The 20,661-nt window shown below is 48.6% G+C and overlaps 1 protein-coding gene across 9 annotated transcripts in view; it reads right to left on the bottom strand.

Moving 5' to 3' along the window:
* Nucleotides 1-236: 236 nt before the first annotated feature.
* Nucleotides 237-20,661, bottom strand: part of ARMH4 (armadillo like helical domain containing 4) — a 58,331-nt gene continuing 37,906 nt past the window's right edge. For 5 of the 9 annotated variants that reach the window (XM_083837177.1, XM_083837176.1, XM_083837179.1 and 2 more), the window contains 3 exons: nt 8,929-8,960; nt 5,087-5,221; nt 237-4,873 (listed from right to left, as the gene is read on the bottom strand). In XM_083837177.1, coding sequence (XP_083693303.1) covers nt 4,805-4,873; nt 5,087-5,221; nt 8,929-8,960 — 236 coding nt within the window. In that variant the 3' untranslated portion in view covers nt 237-4,804. The remainder of the gene's footprint in view (nt 4,874-5,086; nt 5,222-8,928; nt 8,961-20,661) is intronic. The other 4 variants (XM_083837178.1, XM_083837181.1, XM_083837182.1 and 1 more) reach the window with 2 other exon arrangements.

Here is a 20,661-nt window from a genome sequence, read left to right as displayed (position 1 = left end):
TTGTGATGTTATTCATTGTAGCCTAAAGCCGACACCTACCTGCAGGTAAACGTCCTACCCAAAATGTCCCAGAGTGAGACTCCTCAGTGTGCCCCACTGCAAGCCCAGCAGTAGTCCTTGCACCAAACATGGAAGAAGAAATGCAACATTTGAGTCTCCAAGCAATCACTTTACAGCTTTACCCAAGAGACAGTGCATGCAATGAACCACAGATCAGGGAGACACGGTGCTTAAAGTCAGCTATGATGGACAGCTTTTTATTTTCCAATGTTTTCATTTAACAAAGTGCTACATTCCATAGTTACAGTATGAGGAGTTGGTCTCATCCAAAATAGAAAACCACAAGAAAGCACAAGGACTGCTAATATCACTCTATGGAAGCAGTGCAGTCCAAAGGAACCTCACCCAGGGTGAACATCTGGCCTTGGAGACACCTTTAAAAACCAGCAGCTGTGGGGTGCAGGACCACTTCAGGGCAAGAACTGCGCCCCAGGTGGGCTGGTTCCTCCCGCTGGAGATGGGGCTGTACATGCTGAAAGGGTGGCGCGACGCCTACAACTAATTCTGGCTTGTGCTATCAGGAAATCCCAAACTGGGCATCCACAGGGAAACAGAGGCGAGCTGCTCATCTTGTGCCAAGCCAGGAGATGGTTATCGCTGCAGCACAGTCGGCGTTGCAGCTGTGCGGGGCTCGGGCTGCATTAGCAGTGGCATGACCCACCTCTGTGTTCAGCATCTCATGGGTCACCCAGCACGGAGCACGCAGGGGCAGAGGGCACTTCTCTGCTGATTTGCTTTGTCCTCTGTTTTTCAAAGGAATCTGCTTGTTTGGCTGTTAATTTTAGAAATGTGGAGGTATAAATTAAACAGTAGAGCTTTAAGAGACCAGAGGCTTCAGCTCCCACCTGAAACCCTCTCCCTGCCCCATCAGCAACCTGACAATTTCAATCAAATGAATCTTACTCCAGGAACTGCGTATAAAATATTTTCAAGAGCCTGGTCCAAAGTCTACTGGCCATGGATGAGAGGAGAAGGAGCTGGGAGATGTTTGTGCTTTAAGGACCTGCAGAAATTTCTGACGTCAGGGGCACTGCAGAAAACCCTGTCTGTGCTCCAAAAGCTCCTACATGTTTCACTGGCACCTACGGCTGGTTTTGGCTGTCCCTCTTGCCTCCACTCCAAGGAGAACTGAATTGGAAGATGTGGGGAGCATCCAGGCTCTGGGGCAGATGCCTAACCAAAAGTAACTATTAAACACCTGTACTTCAAATGGACGTTGGTTGGAACTCTCTGCACTGCTGAGATGCCCGTAAAGTTGGCCAACAGAAAAATTCTGCCAACCAGCAGCTCCCAACCAAGCCACCATGCTCTTGGACAACAAACCTGGGAGCGACGCCACGGCACAGCAGTGTTCAGAGCCACGGCCAGGCCTGTGAGTGAAGCTGGACCGCAAGCAAAGTCTGTGGGCAGCCCTCCCAGCCCACAAACTGGGCTCCAGCACAGATCACAGAGCCAAGAGCGAACCGTGCGTTTGGCTGGACATCCCTCTTGGCTGCAACTTGCCCAGTTCATCCCACCATACCCACAGAACAGTCACTCAGATAGCGGCAGTGATGTCAGCGCACCCGTGGCACAGCTGATGTCCAGCATCACTGCCACCCACGCCATGTCCTCGCTCTCAGAGACACCAGGACAGCCGGCCGATGCACCCAGACGCCGCCTTTGTCACCCTGACAGGCAGCACTGCCTTTAATTTCAATTCGTTACGTTGGGGAGGGAGAAGAGAGAGAGCGAAACTGATTGCCACTGTGGAAAGTTAGCGTTTCCCAAGCTGAGGATTTATTAGCACAACGAAAGGCCGCGGTGCCTCCCCACCAGCCTTTCCCATCCATCAATTTGACAACCCGCCCAAAGAGCTCTGCCAGGGCTGCGGTGTTTGCATTCAGATCAGCGCCTCGCTCAGCCATCCCTCCTCCTTGCTGGCCAGGAGCCGGGCGTCTCGTCGGCCATTAACGCAACGTGTGCGGTAATCACAAGCCACACAGGCACGTTACCCTTAGCAGGAAAGCGAGAGGAGGCCGCCCTTCACGGGCTGCTGCTGCACCAAGCCCCGCTGATTCCCAGCTATTCGGATCTCAGTGGTACTATTTGGCAGCAACACCAGCAGTTCCTCTTTTCCAGCGTTAGCTCAGGTCTCTCCTTCAGGCTGCAGTTGTACGCAGAGGCCTCGGCCCGCCCAGCTCCATGACAGACCCCCTCACGCAGGCAGGGCAGCGCCCGTAGCCACCGCGTGCCCGCCCAGCGTGCCGGGCCATGCTCCCCAAAGCACCTTGCAGCTGCCTGCATGGCCTGGCCTGCTTGGTGCTGTACCTCACAAGCTTTTCTGGAGGTGATCTCAAGCAGAGCGGAACAGAGGACCAGTCGCTCTGCCTCACAACCCCTGTCAGGAACAGGTCGTCAAAGAGCCCAAGGGAAAATGTTTCCTGGTTCCCCAAACCCCAGCTGCCAAGACTGGACAACAAGCAATGCTAACCGGGCTGTTAACACCTCCCAAGCACCTCCATGCTCCAAGAGATTTAGAAATGAGAAGAAAACAGGGAGAGATAAGTCCAGAAGGAAAGCTCTTAGCCTGGACCTTTGTTGAAAAGAAGAGGCTTCAGCGTTGGACTGGGGCACCTGGATTTAACGGCGGGCTGCCAGTCAGTGGTTGTTGGGAGATCTGGGCTGCTTTTTGCAAGGCAAAATCCTCCTGATGAATTTTCAGGAATGAGAAGGTAGAGAGGAGAAGGGAGCCCTGGCTGGGAGAGCCTGTCCTAGAGGGACTGGGGAGTGGAGACAGCCCGGTGTGCTGAGGGACGGCTTTGTCCTCTGCCTCCCCCAACCTGCTCCCCACGCGCTCGATGGGATGGATGTGAGGGCCTCGCACAGCTCCTGGGCTGGAAGACTAGCATTGGTAGCAGCACTTGGAATACAGGTGGTCCCACCTGGCTTTCTCACTGGATGTGAGGAGCAGGCCTACAGGAAAGGCCCTGGGCTCTGAAGAGCGTTGCTTGTCTGGAGCCAAACATCCATCTGATGACTTAATGCCCAAGAGGCCCTGACCCTCTGAAGAGAGAACTGAGCTTCAGGCTCTTCTGGTCTGGTCTTCTGAGTGTTGTCTCTACCACGCAAACCCATGAGACATTTGCTTACCACCACCTACATCTGTCTTTGCAGCCTGACAGGCCTCTTCACCTTTACAAAGGATGAAGCCCTGCGTGGGTGCTCCTCAAACACACTTCCACCTCCTCAGAGGCTCAGCGGGACTTGTCTCGGTACGCATGCTGTCTGACCTTTTTTCTTTAATCAAGTCTCCTCTGGTGACAGCCGCTGTTCCTTGTATGAAGGATGGTTCCCCACAGAACAGTGATTTCCACCTTGGAAACATGAATATTTTGCATAAATGTAAGATTAAAGAGTCATTGCACAACAGGCGAGAGAGAGAAAGAAATGCAGCCCTTTGTTTTTAGCTAATTTGACTGTGCAAAGCACCATTACCTTCCCCTGCTCGGTTCCTGGAAGGTAAGGCACTGACTGTCCCCCTCTGCACCCTGGTGCCAGCAGCATGGAGGCTTGCCCTCACCCCATGCTTCACCTCCACAGCCTTCTGCAGCTGTCCATCCTACAGCTTCATCTCTTCCCCCACGTTCCCACCTCGACCAGATCCCCTGCCCGGAGCAGACATTGCTCCGGCCGGGGCAGCCACTGCTTTCCAAGCATCCCCTCATTAGCCGTGAGTCCCTCGGCAGCTCAGCCACCTTTGGTGCCTTCCTGCATTTGGTGGCACAGAGACGAGACCCGCCAGATCTCTCAAAGGTTTCACGAAGCTTTCAGGGGCTGAAAACGCAACTCGCAGTTGGGAAAGGAGGCAGACGCTCCGCTTCCACCGCTGTGTGAACGCAGCCTTGGGTTAGGGGTGAAGCAACCACTAGTGCCTACGGACAGGGGGCAGAGGCTGAGGCAACCTCTGCCCTGTCTTTCCTTTTACCTACCTGCACACTGAACAAAAGCTAAGAGATCCATGCAAGACTACCCGTCAGTACGTGAGCGCTGGTATTTATTGTGCTGTAACAGACAGTGCTGGTTGAAAATGGACTAAGATTTTTGTCGTGAACCAAGTGTTGAGGCCATTCCCGTGTGTTTCCAAGAAGCGTGGAGCAGAGCTGAAGGGAGGGCTTGTAAAAGAAGGGGCGGAAATCGGGGAACAGAGCGTAGAAATGTGCTTCAAACTGTATTGACAACACGGTACTTGGGCACTTCTCGGGTGACGAGGGATACAGTTCAAGTGGATAACTCATTAATTAAGCAGAGCAGCTAATCTCAGCACTAATGAACTCTAGCTCAGGTAATGTAACATTTAAAATTAACAAATTGGACAGAAGTCATTCACAGCAAAGATTTCCATTCCCAGGTTAGGTGAGAGCTATTGTTATGATTGGATTACTGCCAGCCAAGGACCGAAATAGTACACCGGGGTAATAGGAAAATAATCATCCGTACGGATCAGCTCCCGCTGTAACAAGACGCGCTGCGGATCTGAATGAGGCGCCGGGTGCGAATGTGAAATCTCACTACGGTACCAAAACAAACATCACTGCGCGGTGCACGTAGAGCATAGCATGCCTGGTTCGCCGGGGTGGTACCAACCACTGCTTGGTGTTCGGGGTGGCTGAGAGCAGCGATGCAGCAGAAAGTCCTTCCTTCTTTTCCTCCCCCTCCCTCCTTTTAAAAGTCACTGGATATCACAAGGGCACTGCAGTTCGATTCAAAATTCATCTTCGGAGCTGTCGGCTAAGAGCATTACTCGGTCTTGCATGCTGTTAAATTCCCTCTGCTAGGGGAAGAAAAGAAACGTTAAAGAGCTCAATATGCAAACCAAAATGAGCAGCGTCTGGATCCCTCCCCCAGTACTCCAACCAAGAAGTCCAGCGCACGTCAACCCAGAGAAACCACTCTCCATAACCTGATGGCGCTTACATTACAGCCAAAACAGTTAACTGGGGAGTGGTGGGAACAGGCCGGGGTTTTTCCTTTGCAGTTGCTCTACCTTTCTTTTATGCCTCTTCGAGCCATTTCTCCTCCGGCGATTCATAATCTTAATGCTGTAGAGCGCTCCGAGGATGAAGAGGGCTCCAGCTATCCCGACTCCTACAGGAACCAGCATCCCCGACATGTATCCTGCCTGCGTTGGAAAGAGACAAGCAGAGCAGAACTCACAACAGCGTCCTTTCAGAGGTATTTTCCACTACTCCAGGTGGAAAATACGGTTGGACCAGCTGATCTTGGAGGTCTTTTCCAACCTTAATGATTCTATGACTGCAACACAACCCTACGCTTTCATCAGACTTTATTGTATTTGAGTCCTTCTCCCACCTGCATAGGATGGGATCTACTTCCAGGATTCCAAAAAAAGCCTCGAACCAGCCCCACTGCAGGACCTGGATGGCCACCACAACTGCTCACTCACGCTCAGCTTTTGCTAACAGATACTTCTTTCCAATAACAGAGCTCAGCATTTGCTCCCTTTGGCATGGAGCTGCGAGCGCGGGGGTGACGTGTCTGCTAATACACTTAGCAGCATCTTCCTGGCTAGCTCTTATTGCTAGAACATGTCTTGCCACAACCAAACTGCTAAATATACCCTGGTTGAAGAGATTTACGGAGCTCCCATGCTCCCCAAACAGAGACAGGTGTCATGGGAGAGCAAGTACCCCGGGACCTGCCGGAGCCCCCTTGGCTTCATACTCAAAATCTGTGAACCAAACGCTTTTGTTTTGCATGGGAAGGAGGCACTCTGAGCAGGGCAAGGATGCGGGGGGGCACTCGTGCCTGCAGCTGGTCTTGTCGCAGATCAGATGCAGATCAGCCTTAATTCAGTAGTTATGATCCATATGTTTGCATTGCCAAGAGTTTAAAATGCCAATAAATATATATATAGCACAAATAATTTGCAAACATTTTAAATCCTTTCCAAAATCTTCCCAAGTGATTATTACTTTACTGTTTAAATGAAAATTAAGCCAAGCTTTAAAGTGCCAACTTGCTCCAGCATCCTCGCCTAGCTCAGGCTGGGGTCTCCGTGGAGGAATGGCAGCAGGTACGGCTCCCCCAGGTCACTGCTGCCTTCATTCACGCTGCAGCAGCGCCGTTCTCTGCGGCTTTACCCTTCTCCTACACACCCCGAATCAGATTTTACACCTGCCGAGGGACAGATGCGCGATCCAGAGGATTACCAGGCGCCTCTTGGCAAGACTCAGTCCAGTGCTCGCAACCATGTTCATCTGCATTCCCAAACTGCAAGACGACCTAACAACACATGCTTACGCTGTAATTGCTTTTCTTCCGTAATCCGCTGAGTGGGAAAAACAAAGGCAGTCAGTGCGTGCTGCCCTGGCTTCACAGGCTTATCCGGAGAACGAAAATACCTGCTTTCACCTGGGACAGACACAGATGAAAACGAGGGCTGTTTTGCCTTCACAAGCCCCTCCAGATCCCGCTCGGCTCTTTAAATAGTAACATCTTTGTGTCTGCATTGCAAAGCTGGAGGGCTCAGGGCTTCAGCTGCATCCCGCAGCTTCCCCGCGACGCCTCCCAGAAAACCCAGCCCCGCTCGGCACGCGTGCTGGGGGGAGCTGTGTGTGGCACCCTCGTCCCCAAAAAGGAGGTTAGTGAGAACACAGCTAAAAGGCTGCATCGCCGCGAGGCAATTAAGGTGCCTTAATTGGGTGACCTAATTAGCGCAGCGTGGGTTGTGCTATTTCTGGAACTTTGCTGCTGGCACAGGCGGTGAGGGGAGGCTGGCAATGCCTTTTTAGCTGCTGCCCCGTTGATTTTCCATACCAGAAATCGCTGCCTTTAATACAGTGAATTCTCCTGTCTGCCCGTGAGCCCTTCCCAAGCCTGGCCAGCAGATGCCCTTTTGCAGCATTTCCCCCCAAGCTGGGCCATTGGTTTATACCCCAAATGCCAGAGATGTGAGCCAGGTGCAGGACCTGTCCTCCCAGCCCTTCTGCGTCATGTAGCCCAAGCTGTGAGGGCTTTTGCACTTGCTTGATACAAAATCCCATCTCACAGGAAGCTCCAAAGCCACTTTTTTTTTACCCCTTGCCCATGGGGAAGATAATGCTTCTTTACAGACCCTAGGGATGCTTTTAGTATACCCAGTCCGTCACTGTGACCTTCCTGGCTCTGCTGGATGTTGAGATAACAGCAATAGAGGACTTCAAAGGAACTCATGCCCATTATTTTCTATTCCTAATGCAACATTTGCACAGCATTTGCAGGAGATGGGACATACATACCAGCTCACTGCCCCATGCTCCTGGTCCCACACTCACCACGCAGTCCCCTCTCAACAAGGAAGAGGAGGAATCGGGGTGAGCAGGTTAATCTGTGAGTGATGTGAGTGGGTTTTGTTGGGCTTTTCTAAGAGAAAAAAATAATTAAGGAAAACGAGCAAGGTGAAGGATCTGCCTCCACGTGTCTGCCATACCCTGCAGGAGGGAGACGTCTCTCCGGTCAGAGGACACTAGCAGGTCCCTGGTTATACCAACCCCGCAAGAGGTTCAGACCCTACAGAGCAACTCCGCTGGCGAGTGGAACATGCACCCAGCTCATGGGGAAGGAAAGAGGTGGCCAACAAGATGCCAAAAGGGATGAAGTGAAAGCTCTGGCTTCAGTGAGAAGACGCCCGATGCGCCCAGGCTAGTGTGGTGCTGGCAGGGTAGGCCCGGCGTGAGCGGGTGCCACGCACGCATGCTGCATGCACCCCGGGCACTCTGCCGGTCTCGGTGTCTGCTTGTTACCTTCGTCAGGAAAACCATTCTCTGTCCTTTCAACGTTCGCTCTGGCTGAATCCCAGGCCAAGATGCTCTGCTATGAGCAAAGATGGTGCTAGACATGCCTCCTTCCTAGTGTGGGCAGAAAACCAACTCAACAAGGGCTGGGCAGAAACCCTCCTCAAACCTTCCACTCCCCCGTCCTTGAAACAGGTGCCCAGAGCCCTGCTCTCTTTTCAGACTTGGTGCTGCTGAAATTTGCTGGGGGTGATATTGGAGGGCTCTGCTCGCTGGGTGACAATCTGCTCAAACTTAGCCGTGTGTTTTTAGGGGCTGAAGTTTCCTATCGAGTCATCATTTCTTGAGTTTTTGGGTTTTTTTTTTCCTATATTAACTCTAGTCCTATTCAAGAGTTTCTAAGCCCCGCTGAATTACAAAATGTTCTTGTCTTAAAACACTCCTGTCACCTCATTTCTAGCTTCACTGCTTTGCCGTCGTCAACATAGCATTTGGAAGGTTTCACAACCATTTCAAAATGTTAATATTTGCCCTAGGGTAGCAGAGCCTGAAAATCCATCAGAGTCTGTTCCTGGTACAACTCCTGATTCCACGTACCCTCGCTTTGTAATGTCAGGGAGAAAAGATCAGGAGCTGGTATCTTTTCATTCTTCCTGTGTTTGCTTTTTGTCCTTCCAGGAGCTTGCAGCTCCTCCTGCACGGGGGGCAGGAGAGGTCTGGCCCAGAGGCGATGCACTGAGATGCACAGCCAAGTTTTGGGCTTAAAGAAAAGGGGTGAGGGCAAATTAGAGGGCAATAAAAAAATGTAACTTGGGTAGTGCAAAGAGAAGGCGACTTTCGGGTGCAGAGAAGACCCTCAAACACCCCTGTCCCTCGTCCTGCTCCCAGCTGCTACTCCTCAGGGATGTGCTGTGGATTTACACCAATACACGCAGCAGCAGCATCTGGTTCACTGTATCCTGGAGAAAAATTTAAGCCCCTTCTCAATCATCTTTGTAGAGATAATGAACTGCACTGGCAAGAGCTTATTTATTCCTGCAAGTAAAAATGGTGTTGCTTTTAAAGTCATTGAGAGAAACACTGAGCCTCTTACCTTATCTTTCAGCTTCTCCATCCAGCTTCTCACTGAAAAATAAGACAAAAAAGCTGTAATCATGTTACTTATACTAATTAGTAACAAATGATAATGATAGTATTGAAATAGACACTAATTAACTTGACAAGCTGATAACATTTTTCATTAGATCTCCTCTTTTGTTCATGAAAAAGAGCAAATGCAGCAAATCAACAAGAGAAACTCTTTATGTGAGTTGGCAGGCAAGAAGCTTGCTTTTGCCTGTGCAACCCACATCTTTGGAGTGATTAAAAGAGGAAGATGTGAAACAGGATTTCAGGTTGGGGGTTTCGAACCAGTACTTCTCATACACACACTGGGATGGCTGATAAGGAGATCACCTTACGACAGGGCCATCCCCTTCACTGGCCAACTCTACGTCAATATTGCTCTTTCTGTTAGGCATAAACCTGTACAGATCCCTAAAAAAAGCAGTATTCCCTGTCTTTTATTCCCTTCCTTTTCTGGAAGCAGCGACTGCCTGCTCGGGGAAGTCACCAGGTACCATCTGAGGACGGGGAGAGCACTGGAGGTGCTACGCTACTAAATCAAGGAAAATTGTGCTGCCATCACAGAGACTTTCAGCTCTAACAGTCACTTCGAGTCCCATGAAATATGGTACCCGAGAATTAAACGTCTTTAATGGCATCTACTTGGGGATGAAATATTAAGCTGATCTCAAAGAACTGCAGGCACTTGGCAGTGATTCCAACAGCAGCTCTGCATTTGCCTGCACTGCACGGAGGACCAAACGCTCGGCATTTAAGGTATCAGCTGTTGTTTCCAGCAAAGAGCTGAAGGTATCAGGGCTCAGCAACTGTGCTTTAAGCCCTAAGCAAGGATCCTTGGTGCTCCAGGAGGACAGCGCTACAGGCACGAGGGGGATCTCGGCTACACCAATGTCTTTCTGAGGGTTATTTCTCCCAGGGTACATCAGATCCCAAACGTAACACGCTGTTTATGGTGGGAGACCCATTTCCAAGCCTGCTTTCTTACAGAAGCTCTCTTCAGAGCTTTTGTTAGCAGCATTAGAGCCTGCCTGTTGGTGTGCCACTCAGGGTAGCCATCCTTCTGCAGTGACAGCACGGCTGCGAGGGTGCAGCTCCAAGGCCGTCAGCAAATTACCTTTTTATGTCTCTGACACAATATTGAGAAGCACAGCCGTAAGGAACCAGTAAGACTCGGCCCAGACATCAGCACCACTGAACTAAACTAAGAATTTGAACAAGTTTGAAGGGATTTGAATACTCTCTTTTTTAACTGTCAGTAGCATGACACTTTCCAACCAGAGGATCCTAAATTATCTAGAGGTGAAAAAAGCATGAAACAGGCAGAGGAGCATACACACAAAGTCAGCTAGCTCTGAAGGTAACTAAGAAAAAAAAAACTACCAAGGAGACATACTCGGACACCCACAACACTAGAAGAGGACGAGAGGACTTCTGTGACCAGCTCTTCCCACCGGTTGTCCTGACCTGCATGGACTAGCCCGTGGTGGTACAGAGGCACCACACAAACTAGGAGGGTTTAACTCTGTTGATGAAGATGCCTTCACCGCCATCCTCTGCCAGGCCAAGACTGCCAGCCTTGGATTTCACTCCCATGGGAACACCAAAGAGGGAGGAAATGCATGGTTCCCCTGGGCTGGGTTTCTCAGATGGGTTTCTCAGCATAACACCAGAACAAACATGGTTTAAGCGTCACGTAGACTTCAAGTCTAAGTCACTCATAAGCCCCAGCTCTGCTGCCTTCCTGACTGGCATGGGAGAGACCCAACACCGGGAAAATTCTGCTTAAAACCACAAATACCCCAAACCAAAGGAAGCCATCCCAAAACTCTGGCCAAAGAGCCTTCTGATGACTCTCAGTTTTTAATGATGCTGTTGTGCTGTATTCCAGGCTCCCAGGAGGAGTGGTGACGGTGACTCAGGGGCGCACAGCAACAGCCACAGCTTCAAGACTGCACCGCATGTTTGGAAGCTCTCGACTGATGTCCTCCATGCACACGTACGGACAGCTACACGTGTACAGAGCCACCTAAAGCTGCCACGATGCCCACTTGGCCCCACCTCAAGCTAAGCACAAAGCTTATTTTTATGTGCCTTTCACGGTAACTGTGTCGGATCAGTGATTTCATCAATAGCCCACCCACTTGCTCGTCGCTGAACAACAGCAGTGCCTCTAAAGCAGCAGTTAACTCCGGAGTAGCTCCGACAGTTCACATGTAGGGCTGCTATTTCCACTGGGCAGATGATCTCATAATACTCTACTCCCTGCTTTCAACAAATACAAGTTCTGGCTTCATTCCCCTCTGCTCCACAATACGACAGCAGCACATCTGTTGGGACTGAAGGACACCACGGTACGAACCCAAACTTGCTGTTTATACAATCGCCTGTTATTAAAACCAACCTCATTTTCAGCAGGGTAGAGCACGTGTCGGATGCCTTGAGGAATCAGCCCAAAGCACCGGGCTGGCCGTCTGGATCTTGTGACAAGTCAGTGAGCATCACATCGAGCACTTTACAAACACTCCCAGTGCTACTAAGGCACAGAATTATTTTAACACCTTTGAGGAAATGACAAAGCGCTGTGCCATTAAAACCGGGCACTTTCTGTTCCAATTATTCACATATATGAGGACACTACACGTGGGGAGGAAATAAGGCACTTTTTGAAGTTAGGCTTGATATCTATGCTAAATGGCTACCATCAGTTAAATCTGGACTGCAGCCTGTCATTAGGGATAATTATACATAATTAATATTCTGAACTTAGTCTTGGAAGAGGAACACGGTGGACGGCATCACCTCAGAGAAACGAAACACTCTCCAAGAACACCAAGAGACTTGCCAATGAGGCCAGGCAAATAATCAGTAACAAATACTCCATTCCATGTGTTTTTCATCATCCCCCTTTTTTCTTTCCTTCCCCAGACACTGAATGTCCTGAACAAATGGCAACAGCCTCAGGGTGTGAAATTACTAACAAGGGCCTGCAGTGCCAGCCCCTATCCTGTGGCATTTTAAGGATCACAACCAGTACAAACTCTGCCTCAGCTTAATTTTGAGCCCCGGGTTTCAGAGGGAGCTGAGTTAGACCAATGTGGAGCCCTTCTGAAAACCGCGTGCATAATCTGACATTTCCTCAGTGATTTATATAATGTCTGCACCTCTGCAAATTAATTTTAAGTAACACACAGCTTAAGAATACTGACACGGGTCAGCCTGAGCACTGAGTTGCACAGGGGGAGAAACGCCTGTGCCAAACACAGAGCACGTCTGGAACTGCCATCGGAGCAGCCCGGGATGAGTTCAAACAGTTACAGATGCACGGAGTTACTTTTAGTCATTTTTACCCCTCAGAAGCGTGCAGACAGCTATTAAGAAGCCACGGTGCCAACAGCAGGGAAGTTACGCTCACTAAACGAGGTCCAACAACCCCTTTCACCACTGGGCTTTGCAACGCTACGTATCCAAACCAGCCCTTGTGGGAGATGGCTCTGGTTTCTGCATCAGAAACCTGAACGTCCAGGTGGCCTGGGGTGAGTTGCTCTGCTCTAGTACACGTTTTCTAACTGGCCTTCAACAAGTGGCTTGCAGCAGAGCAGCTCAGGTAAATGCACCGCACCTCACCCATCAGCTACCAGCACCTTTTCCCACCTCATCCCATGTCTTGGCTCCCTGGAGAGGGCTGCAGCTCCTTGTGCCTCTCCTGAACCTCTGGACTTCCTCCCACTTATTTAAGCTGTGGTTTCAGAGGAAAAAACGAGCAGTTTAAGACTACAGATTATTCTCTGCCAAGATATTTCTGGCTGTGTGTTCCCATCCCTCAACTTCCCGTGTCCTCTGCAGTGACTCCCGTGGCTACCATGCATCCCCACCATGGAAAAAAGTGGGTCCATAGGTACAGCTAATAGCTGGGCTCCCCTTCCCTCAATCTTATGGGTGGCCTTTGCTCACAACCTCACTTGTTGCTGCTGTTCAGAGGACTGTTCAACTTCGAATATGTTTTTCTCTGTTGGTCAGGCCTCCTGAACCTCCATTTATTCTCACCTCAAACCCGAAGGCTGCAGGGTACCAGGGCCAGGCTCTGGGTTTCCACCCGCTGTAACGCACTGCCAGATCTCACCAGAGCCTTTTCCTGCCCTCAGGAATCAGGAGCACAAGTCCTCCGGGCTGCACGCTTTGTCAACTTGTTGTAATCCTTGCTGCCTAATTATCCACTCCAACGCAATGATAAGGCTGCTTAATGATTCTGTTCGTTCGTTCATTCATTCATTCTCTCCCTTCTCCAGATAAGAAAATGCAAAAACTGCACCTTCTGGTGACGATTGTGATCAATAATTTGTGCCCTCACACCATCAGTTCCAGCTCTCCCTTCCTCTCTTGGAGGCCCTGCTATTTTATCTTGTCACTTCAGTTTCCATCTTCTTAGCTTGTTTTAATCATATTCCTTTTTTTAATCACCATCTAAAGCAACTCTGTTTCTCCGTGACAAAACAGCACATTTTCCCTCTGCCCGGCACACCTTACTGCATTTTCAGATCCAGCGTTTGCATTTTCATCCCAGAACCGCATGTTGGCATTGATCTGCACGTCCAGCACCTTCTCTTTGAACAGTTCTCCATCGTGACCACAGAGACCGGTTCTGAAAACGCGGCACCCAAGTTCCTACATACGCCCCAAAGGGAAATTCTGTCCTTAGGACAAAATTCTGACCTGACAATTACATCTGTACCTCCTCAGATGCAACAGGCTGAGAGACCTGCACAAAGTTTAATTCTGAGAAATCAGAAAATATCAGCCGCTTGTATTCTGTAAGGGCATGAAACGATTTTGCTCCAACAGCTACCGGTAATTGCTTTCACCTCTGTCTGAAGTCAGAGCGCAGGCCTCCCTCCCTCACCCAGCTCTTTTTATCAGCTCACAACCCAGGTACGACATTTCAGAACAAGACCCCCGCTGCAGCAGATGCTGTAGAGAACAAAATGACCAGCTTGGCATATTTGCAAGGATGTGGGCTTTTTAAATGTGTACTGGTGTGTGTCACTGCAGGGGAAGAATTCACTGCGCTCTGCAACCGATGCAGTTCATCACAACTCTACCAGCACTTTTTTCTCTAAAACAAATGTATTCACCTGTTCCAGGTCTGCACATCACCCTGCTCTTCCTCGTCACCAAATGGCTGGGGTTTGGTGTTGCTCCTGGCCAGGGCTAACAACGGGTGGTGGGCAGAAGGAGCAAACCTTGTCCTTAACGTTAAGACTTTGCTACGGAGACCACCCTGGCAAAATAGTTGGCTCATCTGCAGTGAGAAAATGGGATGTTACAGTCCCCTAAAGCACCTGCAACACCTCCATGGCATGCACCGGGGCCAGCAGCTTGCTGTAGGAAGCTTTCCTCCTCCCTCCGTGACATACCCAGAGGCACACACAAACCCCAAGCTCCGCACCTCGTTCCTCTGCAAGAGGTATAAAAATAAAGAAAAAGATTGATTGCTTTAAATCTGCCTGGAGACACCAGGCAATCTGTCCTATTACGTTACAGATTTCATCTCTTTCAGGTAAAACTTTCTGGTAAATGAGGCTACAGAGAACGATTTTGCAAAAAATGCTCCGTGCTTCGTCTGCTCAGCTCTGACAACTTAATGGCACAAGGCTGCACCAGCTCCTTTTCCTTAGGAAACACAATGGCCAATTTACTTACTAGCACAAATAAATAACACAGAAAATAGCATTTTGCTGGGAGGCAGCGTATTTTTAATTCCAGAAGAAAAACTATTTCTACTTGATGGGAAATTTGATGAATGCTTTTCTCTCCATGCCCGATTCAAAAAGACTTGAAAGGCAGATAATCAGAGTCAAATCAACAATTACCATTTATGGTTTTTGGAAAAAAAAATAATAATAAACTTCTCCCAGGCAAACTTTGAATTGCCCAAGGCAACTTTTACAGTTCCCATGCAACAGTCCATTTTTGCAAATTAAAACTGAATGTCAGGAGGCTGTGATGGGGGGAGCGAAAAAGCCAGAGATGCTGCAGCTGGAGAGAGCCCCCCGCATCCTCTCTCCGCTCTAACAGCATCCCTCTGCTGCTGCGGGACGGCAGCAGAACAGGCACTGTTATTGGGCCGAGTACCTTCAAAATCTCCAGCTGAGGCCATGTGTTCCTCCTGTCTATGGAGAGGAGAGGTCGTTTGGCCATGCTGCTCCTCAATCCACCCGTTCACCTCAGCCTTCTCTAAATGCAAGCCACATAAACTCCCATATCTTCCTCACACGTCCTTAGCTATCTTAAAGGATCAGCAGTTAAACAGAGAAATTTACCTCTGTACCTCGGTTTAAGTCTCATACTCATCAGGTTCTGAAAAAAAAATCTTGGCTTGTTTTTTTTTTTCCTTCCATTTAGAGCGAATGACTTTTCAAAATCATTTTTCCTGGGGACGCTGTATGAGTGATCTGTCCGCAGCAAGCAATACTGAAATGGGCTACTTTCCATTTTTGTATTTAAGACAAATAACGTATTTTTCTTATTTTGGCTGGAAAGATGCAGCGCTTGTCATGAAGTGACATAAAGATCAATAAAGTACTAAATGGCTGGAAATAAAAATGATGGAGTTGACTTTCAAAGGAAAAAATAGATATCGAACTCTGTTTTCAGCAAACAATTATTCTAGTAATTAAACCACAAAGCCCTGAGCATCGATTAGATGCTAGAAATAAAATCTGATTATCTCAGAGACTCATGTTCATGCAAATACTACAGAACATCAGCAGACTGCGCAGCGTGCAGCGCTAATCACAAAAGGAAGATGTATTTGCCTACATTTGCTAACAAAAAAAATCTGATTGCAAACTCCTCGTGCATCAAGAACTGAACACTGATTCTCACCGCGATGCAATGCTCTTGGGCTGCAAATAGCCAAAGAGGGGCTTAAGGTTCCTGGTTTGAACACCGGTTCGATAGCCTTGCAATCGACTTCATGTATAACCGCAGGCAAGTAAATTAATCTCTGCTACTCCATTTCCCATCCTTACTATGGGAATATTACGGGCATAACGGATAATGTTTAGTTTGTCTTTTCTGTTTCTCTTGCTTGTGTCAGACTCTTCCTACATATTTTAATGGCCTTTACTGTAATATCGCCATCTTGGTGTGGGATGTTTTAGGGTTTAGAAGCTAATACAATACAAATAAATCTACCAAATAAATCACAGTAAGACAGTGTTATTCAGAAACAAATGCTCTTTAGGAGGCCATTAGTTTGAGTATTAAAGTATCTAAGGTGCTAAGGAAAAACAAATATATGACCTTTCCCTGTTCTCATTAGCATGCACTCAGGCAGAACATGGTAGTACTTATTCTTGAATGCAAAACATGCAGGGAAGTTTTTAACAAATGCTTGCAGGGAGAAGCAAACTGTCTTATAAATATAGGACCGAAGAGAGAAGAACTTTGCTGCTCAGAAAGCAGCTCTGCACATGTATCAGTGACAGTGCTTAACTGAGAAACTGATCCTGTCCTCACTCCTGCTCCAGGAGGGGGATAACAGACCAAACTCAGCCTTCTCCTAAGTGGTGAAACTCTAGTGAATTCGGCAGAGCTGCATCATTTCTACCACAGGATGTGCCCTGTCCAGGTGTGCTGCCACATTTTTTGCCTGTAGTGTCCAGCGATACCTGCAAATAACCTAAGCAGAATTCTGCGTGGCAGCAGGAGAAGCCCAGCTGCAGAGAGGAGGTGATACACAATTGCTACTCAACGATCTGTGCACAAACTTCCTACCTGGTGCTAACGAAGAGTCCACGAAAAGACGCTGCTTCATTTAATTCACATAGTGCCTTACCTGCTCTCCACTAAGGTCAACACAACCCTGACTGAAGACCACACATATATGGTCTTATATATACCTTATATATTAAGTCCCAACTGGTCAATACCCATCTCCACTTACGGTAAAATTCACAGGTCATTTAAAAAGGGACAATTAAAAAATTAAGTCAAATACAGGCTGACTTTTTTAATTACTTTTTGCTTGGAGCCTTGATGGGCAACTCATCCCTGCAGAGACTTAGCAATCGCTTAATATCTCTCCAAACAACTTCTCTTTGAATGCGACAGGAGAATCACAAAGTGCAAAAGGGAGAAAAAAAAATAATGTAGTGCTACAATTGTACAAAAATTTAAAAACTTCTGATCCAAATCATAAATAACTCAAAGGAGCACCTTGAGCCCTAGGAAAAAGGAACACCTTGCTCAGCAACCTCCTGACATGCAGAAAGGGTGCCAAACCCTTCAGCTTTGCTGTCGCTAATCGCCACCGCGATGAAATATCTAGCAACACCACATGTCAGTATTACGTTTTCAAGCACTTTGCCAAAGGACAGCAAGGAAATTATAGCGCGGAACAAGCAAACCTAGGCACTGCTGTGTCTCAAACACCATCCCGCAGCACGGAGCTGTTGCACCTCCCTGCTGCTTCCCAGGCCAGCGCGAGCTGAGAGCTCAAGGCAAAAGCAGGCAGCACCCCTCGGCCAAGGCTCCTGCTCGTGGTGTGCTTTGCCTGTGACTGCAAACTCAAAACTGACCCGAGAGGACACAGCTATAAAGGACTTGCAAGGGGGAGACAAGTCTGGTGGAGACAACACGGAGGGCTACGCGGACATGGTCTGACTGTCACCAAACGTTCCCGCAGCGAGGTCCCATCGCAGGTGCTACCACGCTGCCAAGGAGCACAAGGGCAGAAGATCTTTCCCTGTTCTTCTCCAAGCTGGGCCGGCCATGGGACAGGTCTCCTTGGTGGTCAAGTCCATAGAGGTGTTTAGGGATGTGACCATTCAGAAATTAGGTGCATGTAAGGGGAGATCAGACATCGTCCCAGGAAAGCTGAAAAAGGGACAAGCCCTAGCTACAGTCACAATTTCTAAGCCCACTTCTGAGCCAACTGCAATTGCTGCAGCACTGCAAATGAGTGCTTACACCAGTGTAGGCTGAGCAGAAAACACTGTGGTGTTTGAACACAGGAGGAAATGGCTGGGATGGGGGCAGGACACAGGTCCTCTAACCCAATTTGTGTCCTAGAGCCTTACTGACAGCATTACTACCAAGGGGCAGAGTTTCCCTCTCCACTGTGAGATGAGCGATGCTGTCTTGAAACAAGCAGCTCCAGGACGTCCAGTGTTTGACCAGAAAAGCCGAAGTGGATCCAAGCACCAGCTGTAGGACCTGCTCGAGGCTTTCAGCAGGGACACGACAGCAGAAACCCACACGTCCATGCCCCCCTCCCTGCACCTTGGCGCTCAGCATCCCCAAACGGGGGCAGTCGGAGCTGTCACAGGCAGGCACTGCTGCTTGTTGCAGGCACTACGTTGATGCCTGCCTGCAGTTAATGCTCTGGCAGCTCTCACACCTTGTCAGGCCTGCCGTATTTCACAGGCTGCCTTGTGCAGGGAACAAGCCTGGGTTGGGATAATTGAAAGCGGAGCCCGCTGATTTATTCTGCTTCAGACACATTATGTGCCATCTCCTGGGCCCTCAGCTTCCTATCCAAAAGGCAGGAGCTTAGAGTATGGAAAGGAGTGAAAGTTTGTCCCATTTTGGGAGGTTGGAGGGAAATAAATCTCTAATTTATGATATATCCTAACATTGAGGATCATACCCTCGCACTCTGCACTGGAACATCTGTCCTCAAAGTAAGCACATGCCTCTGGCCCATGCAATGTGCCAAACCCTGATGGTATTTGTAAAGCATCTCCTTGTTGCTGGTTTCCCATGATCTTTCTCAGAGAGTTGCATCCACGTTCCTTAATGGGCAATGAAAAGCCACATACAGATGTCTGTAACAGGCTCAGACGGTCTCAGTGCTAGGATGCAAAAGCAGAAACTCGTTTACAAGTGAAAACATGAGCATCTTGGCTTATTCAGCCATAACAAAGGCTGAAAGGGAACAGCACAGAACAGAGCTGACTTCTGTAAGCACATCCTGCAAGCTCCAGGACAGGAAGAAGAGGTATGGAGAAGAGGTAGTTAATCTAAATAAGTACGTTGCTCCAGGGAAAAAGGGACCATGGAAACTCAAGACTGGAAAACAAAAGGCTTCTCATGACCAGAAGAACAAGGCAACAGTTGGACCAGATGATCTTGGAGGTCTTTTCCAACCTGTATGATTCTAGGATTCTGTTGCATTGGCCACACCTCAAAGTAGCTCTGAGATGGAGCTTGCCAGCAGATGAGAATGGTATGGGATGGCTGCCCATCACAGAGAAGTGAGGTGGTCACCAGCATCTCAAGTCAGTGAGCTGGGACCCCTCCCTCTCATCGCTGTGCATCAAAGCTTCTCCGTGGTGTGGCAAAATTGCCTTTTGCCACTCCACGGAGAGAAGCCCAGAAATGATGAAACTTTCCCACCTCCACCAATGGGAGTCAAACCTAGCCTTGATCAAGCAAAATGAAGAAACAGTCTCAAGTTGTGCCAGGGGAGGTTTAGATTAGATATTAGAAATAATTTCTTCATGGAGAAGGTGGTCGAGCATTGGGACGGGCTGCCCAGGGAAGTGGAGGAGTTCCCATCCCTGGAGGTATTTAAGAGATGTGGGGTTGTGGTGCTAAGGAACAGGGCTTAGTGATGGGACTCGGTAGGTCATGCTGATGGTTGTACTTGGTGATCTTGAAGGTCTTTCCCAGCCTAGATGATTTTCTGATCCTATGATTCTGAATTTTCTGCAATATGCCCGTGAATGGGGCTTGGGGATCATCTTTGTGACTGTGGTAACGTCTGCTATATCACTGACCAGAACAAGCCTGGAAACCTAGTTTAGAAAATGATAGCTTATTTGCCATCAGCACAGTAATTATATCTAAAACTTCATTAACATGGAAAAGACAAATAAAAAATTAGAATCAAGCATCTACAATTAAGCTAAAAAGCCATAGCAATTTGTTGTTCTTTGCAAGAAATCATTTTTCATACCATTTACTGCGAATGAGGTCTCATTACGTTACGGTATTTAGCTCTTCCACCACTTTTCGGCTTTGCAGCTCTATTAATTGCATTGTCAACAGTTCTCTAACATAAGCAAGCAGTGTTATCTTCATCTACCAACTGGGAGTGCAGACCTGATGGAACCAAATACAGGATTTGGATATCTACAGCCAAAAGGAGGCAGGAAGACCCAAGGCCAATGGAGAAAGCAGGGCCAAAATCTGCAAATACCTTGAGCACAGACATAATCCTGTTACAGCTGAGAAGAGGAATTTCCATTTCGACACCAAGAGGTTCAGACCAGTGCTGAGCTCTGCCAATCTCACCCAAAGCCCTTTTTTTACTGTCATAACAAAATTACCTAGATGACATTTCCCATACAGCTAATAGCAAAGCTTCTTATTGCAAGTTGGGCCATATGAGGCAACGAGTGCTCAAAGTCAGTGGGTATTCCTCAGTAATAATGACTCATACACATGATGACAATCACCAAAATGGTTTCACTCAGCCTGTACTGGCTGAGGATAACGCAAGTCTGACAGATGAAAACTCTGCTGGGAGGCAGAACGTGACAGCCTGATGACGGGTTATCCAAATGAAGGAGCCACAAATATATTTGGTAGATAAAGCTGGAGAAGGCAGCTCCCTTTTCATGGTGGGAAATGGCTGATCTCAAACATGTTCACATTGAAAAGTCTCTGAAAGGGAGTGCATTGAGGGAAAGGAGCA

This window comes from Anser anser (assembly GCF_964211835.1).
Source record: "Anser anser genome assembly, chromosome: 5".
NCBI classification, from domain to species: Eukaryota; Metazoa; Chordata; class Aves; order Anseriformes; family Anatidae; genus Anser; species Anser anser.
Note: the sequence above shows the minus strand (reverse complement) of the source record. Positions and strands in the feature narration are given on the sequence as shown.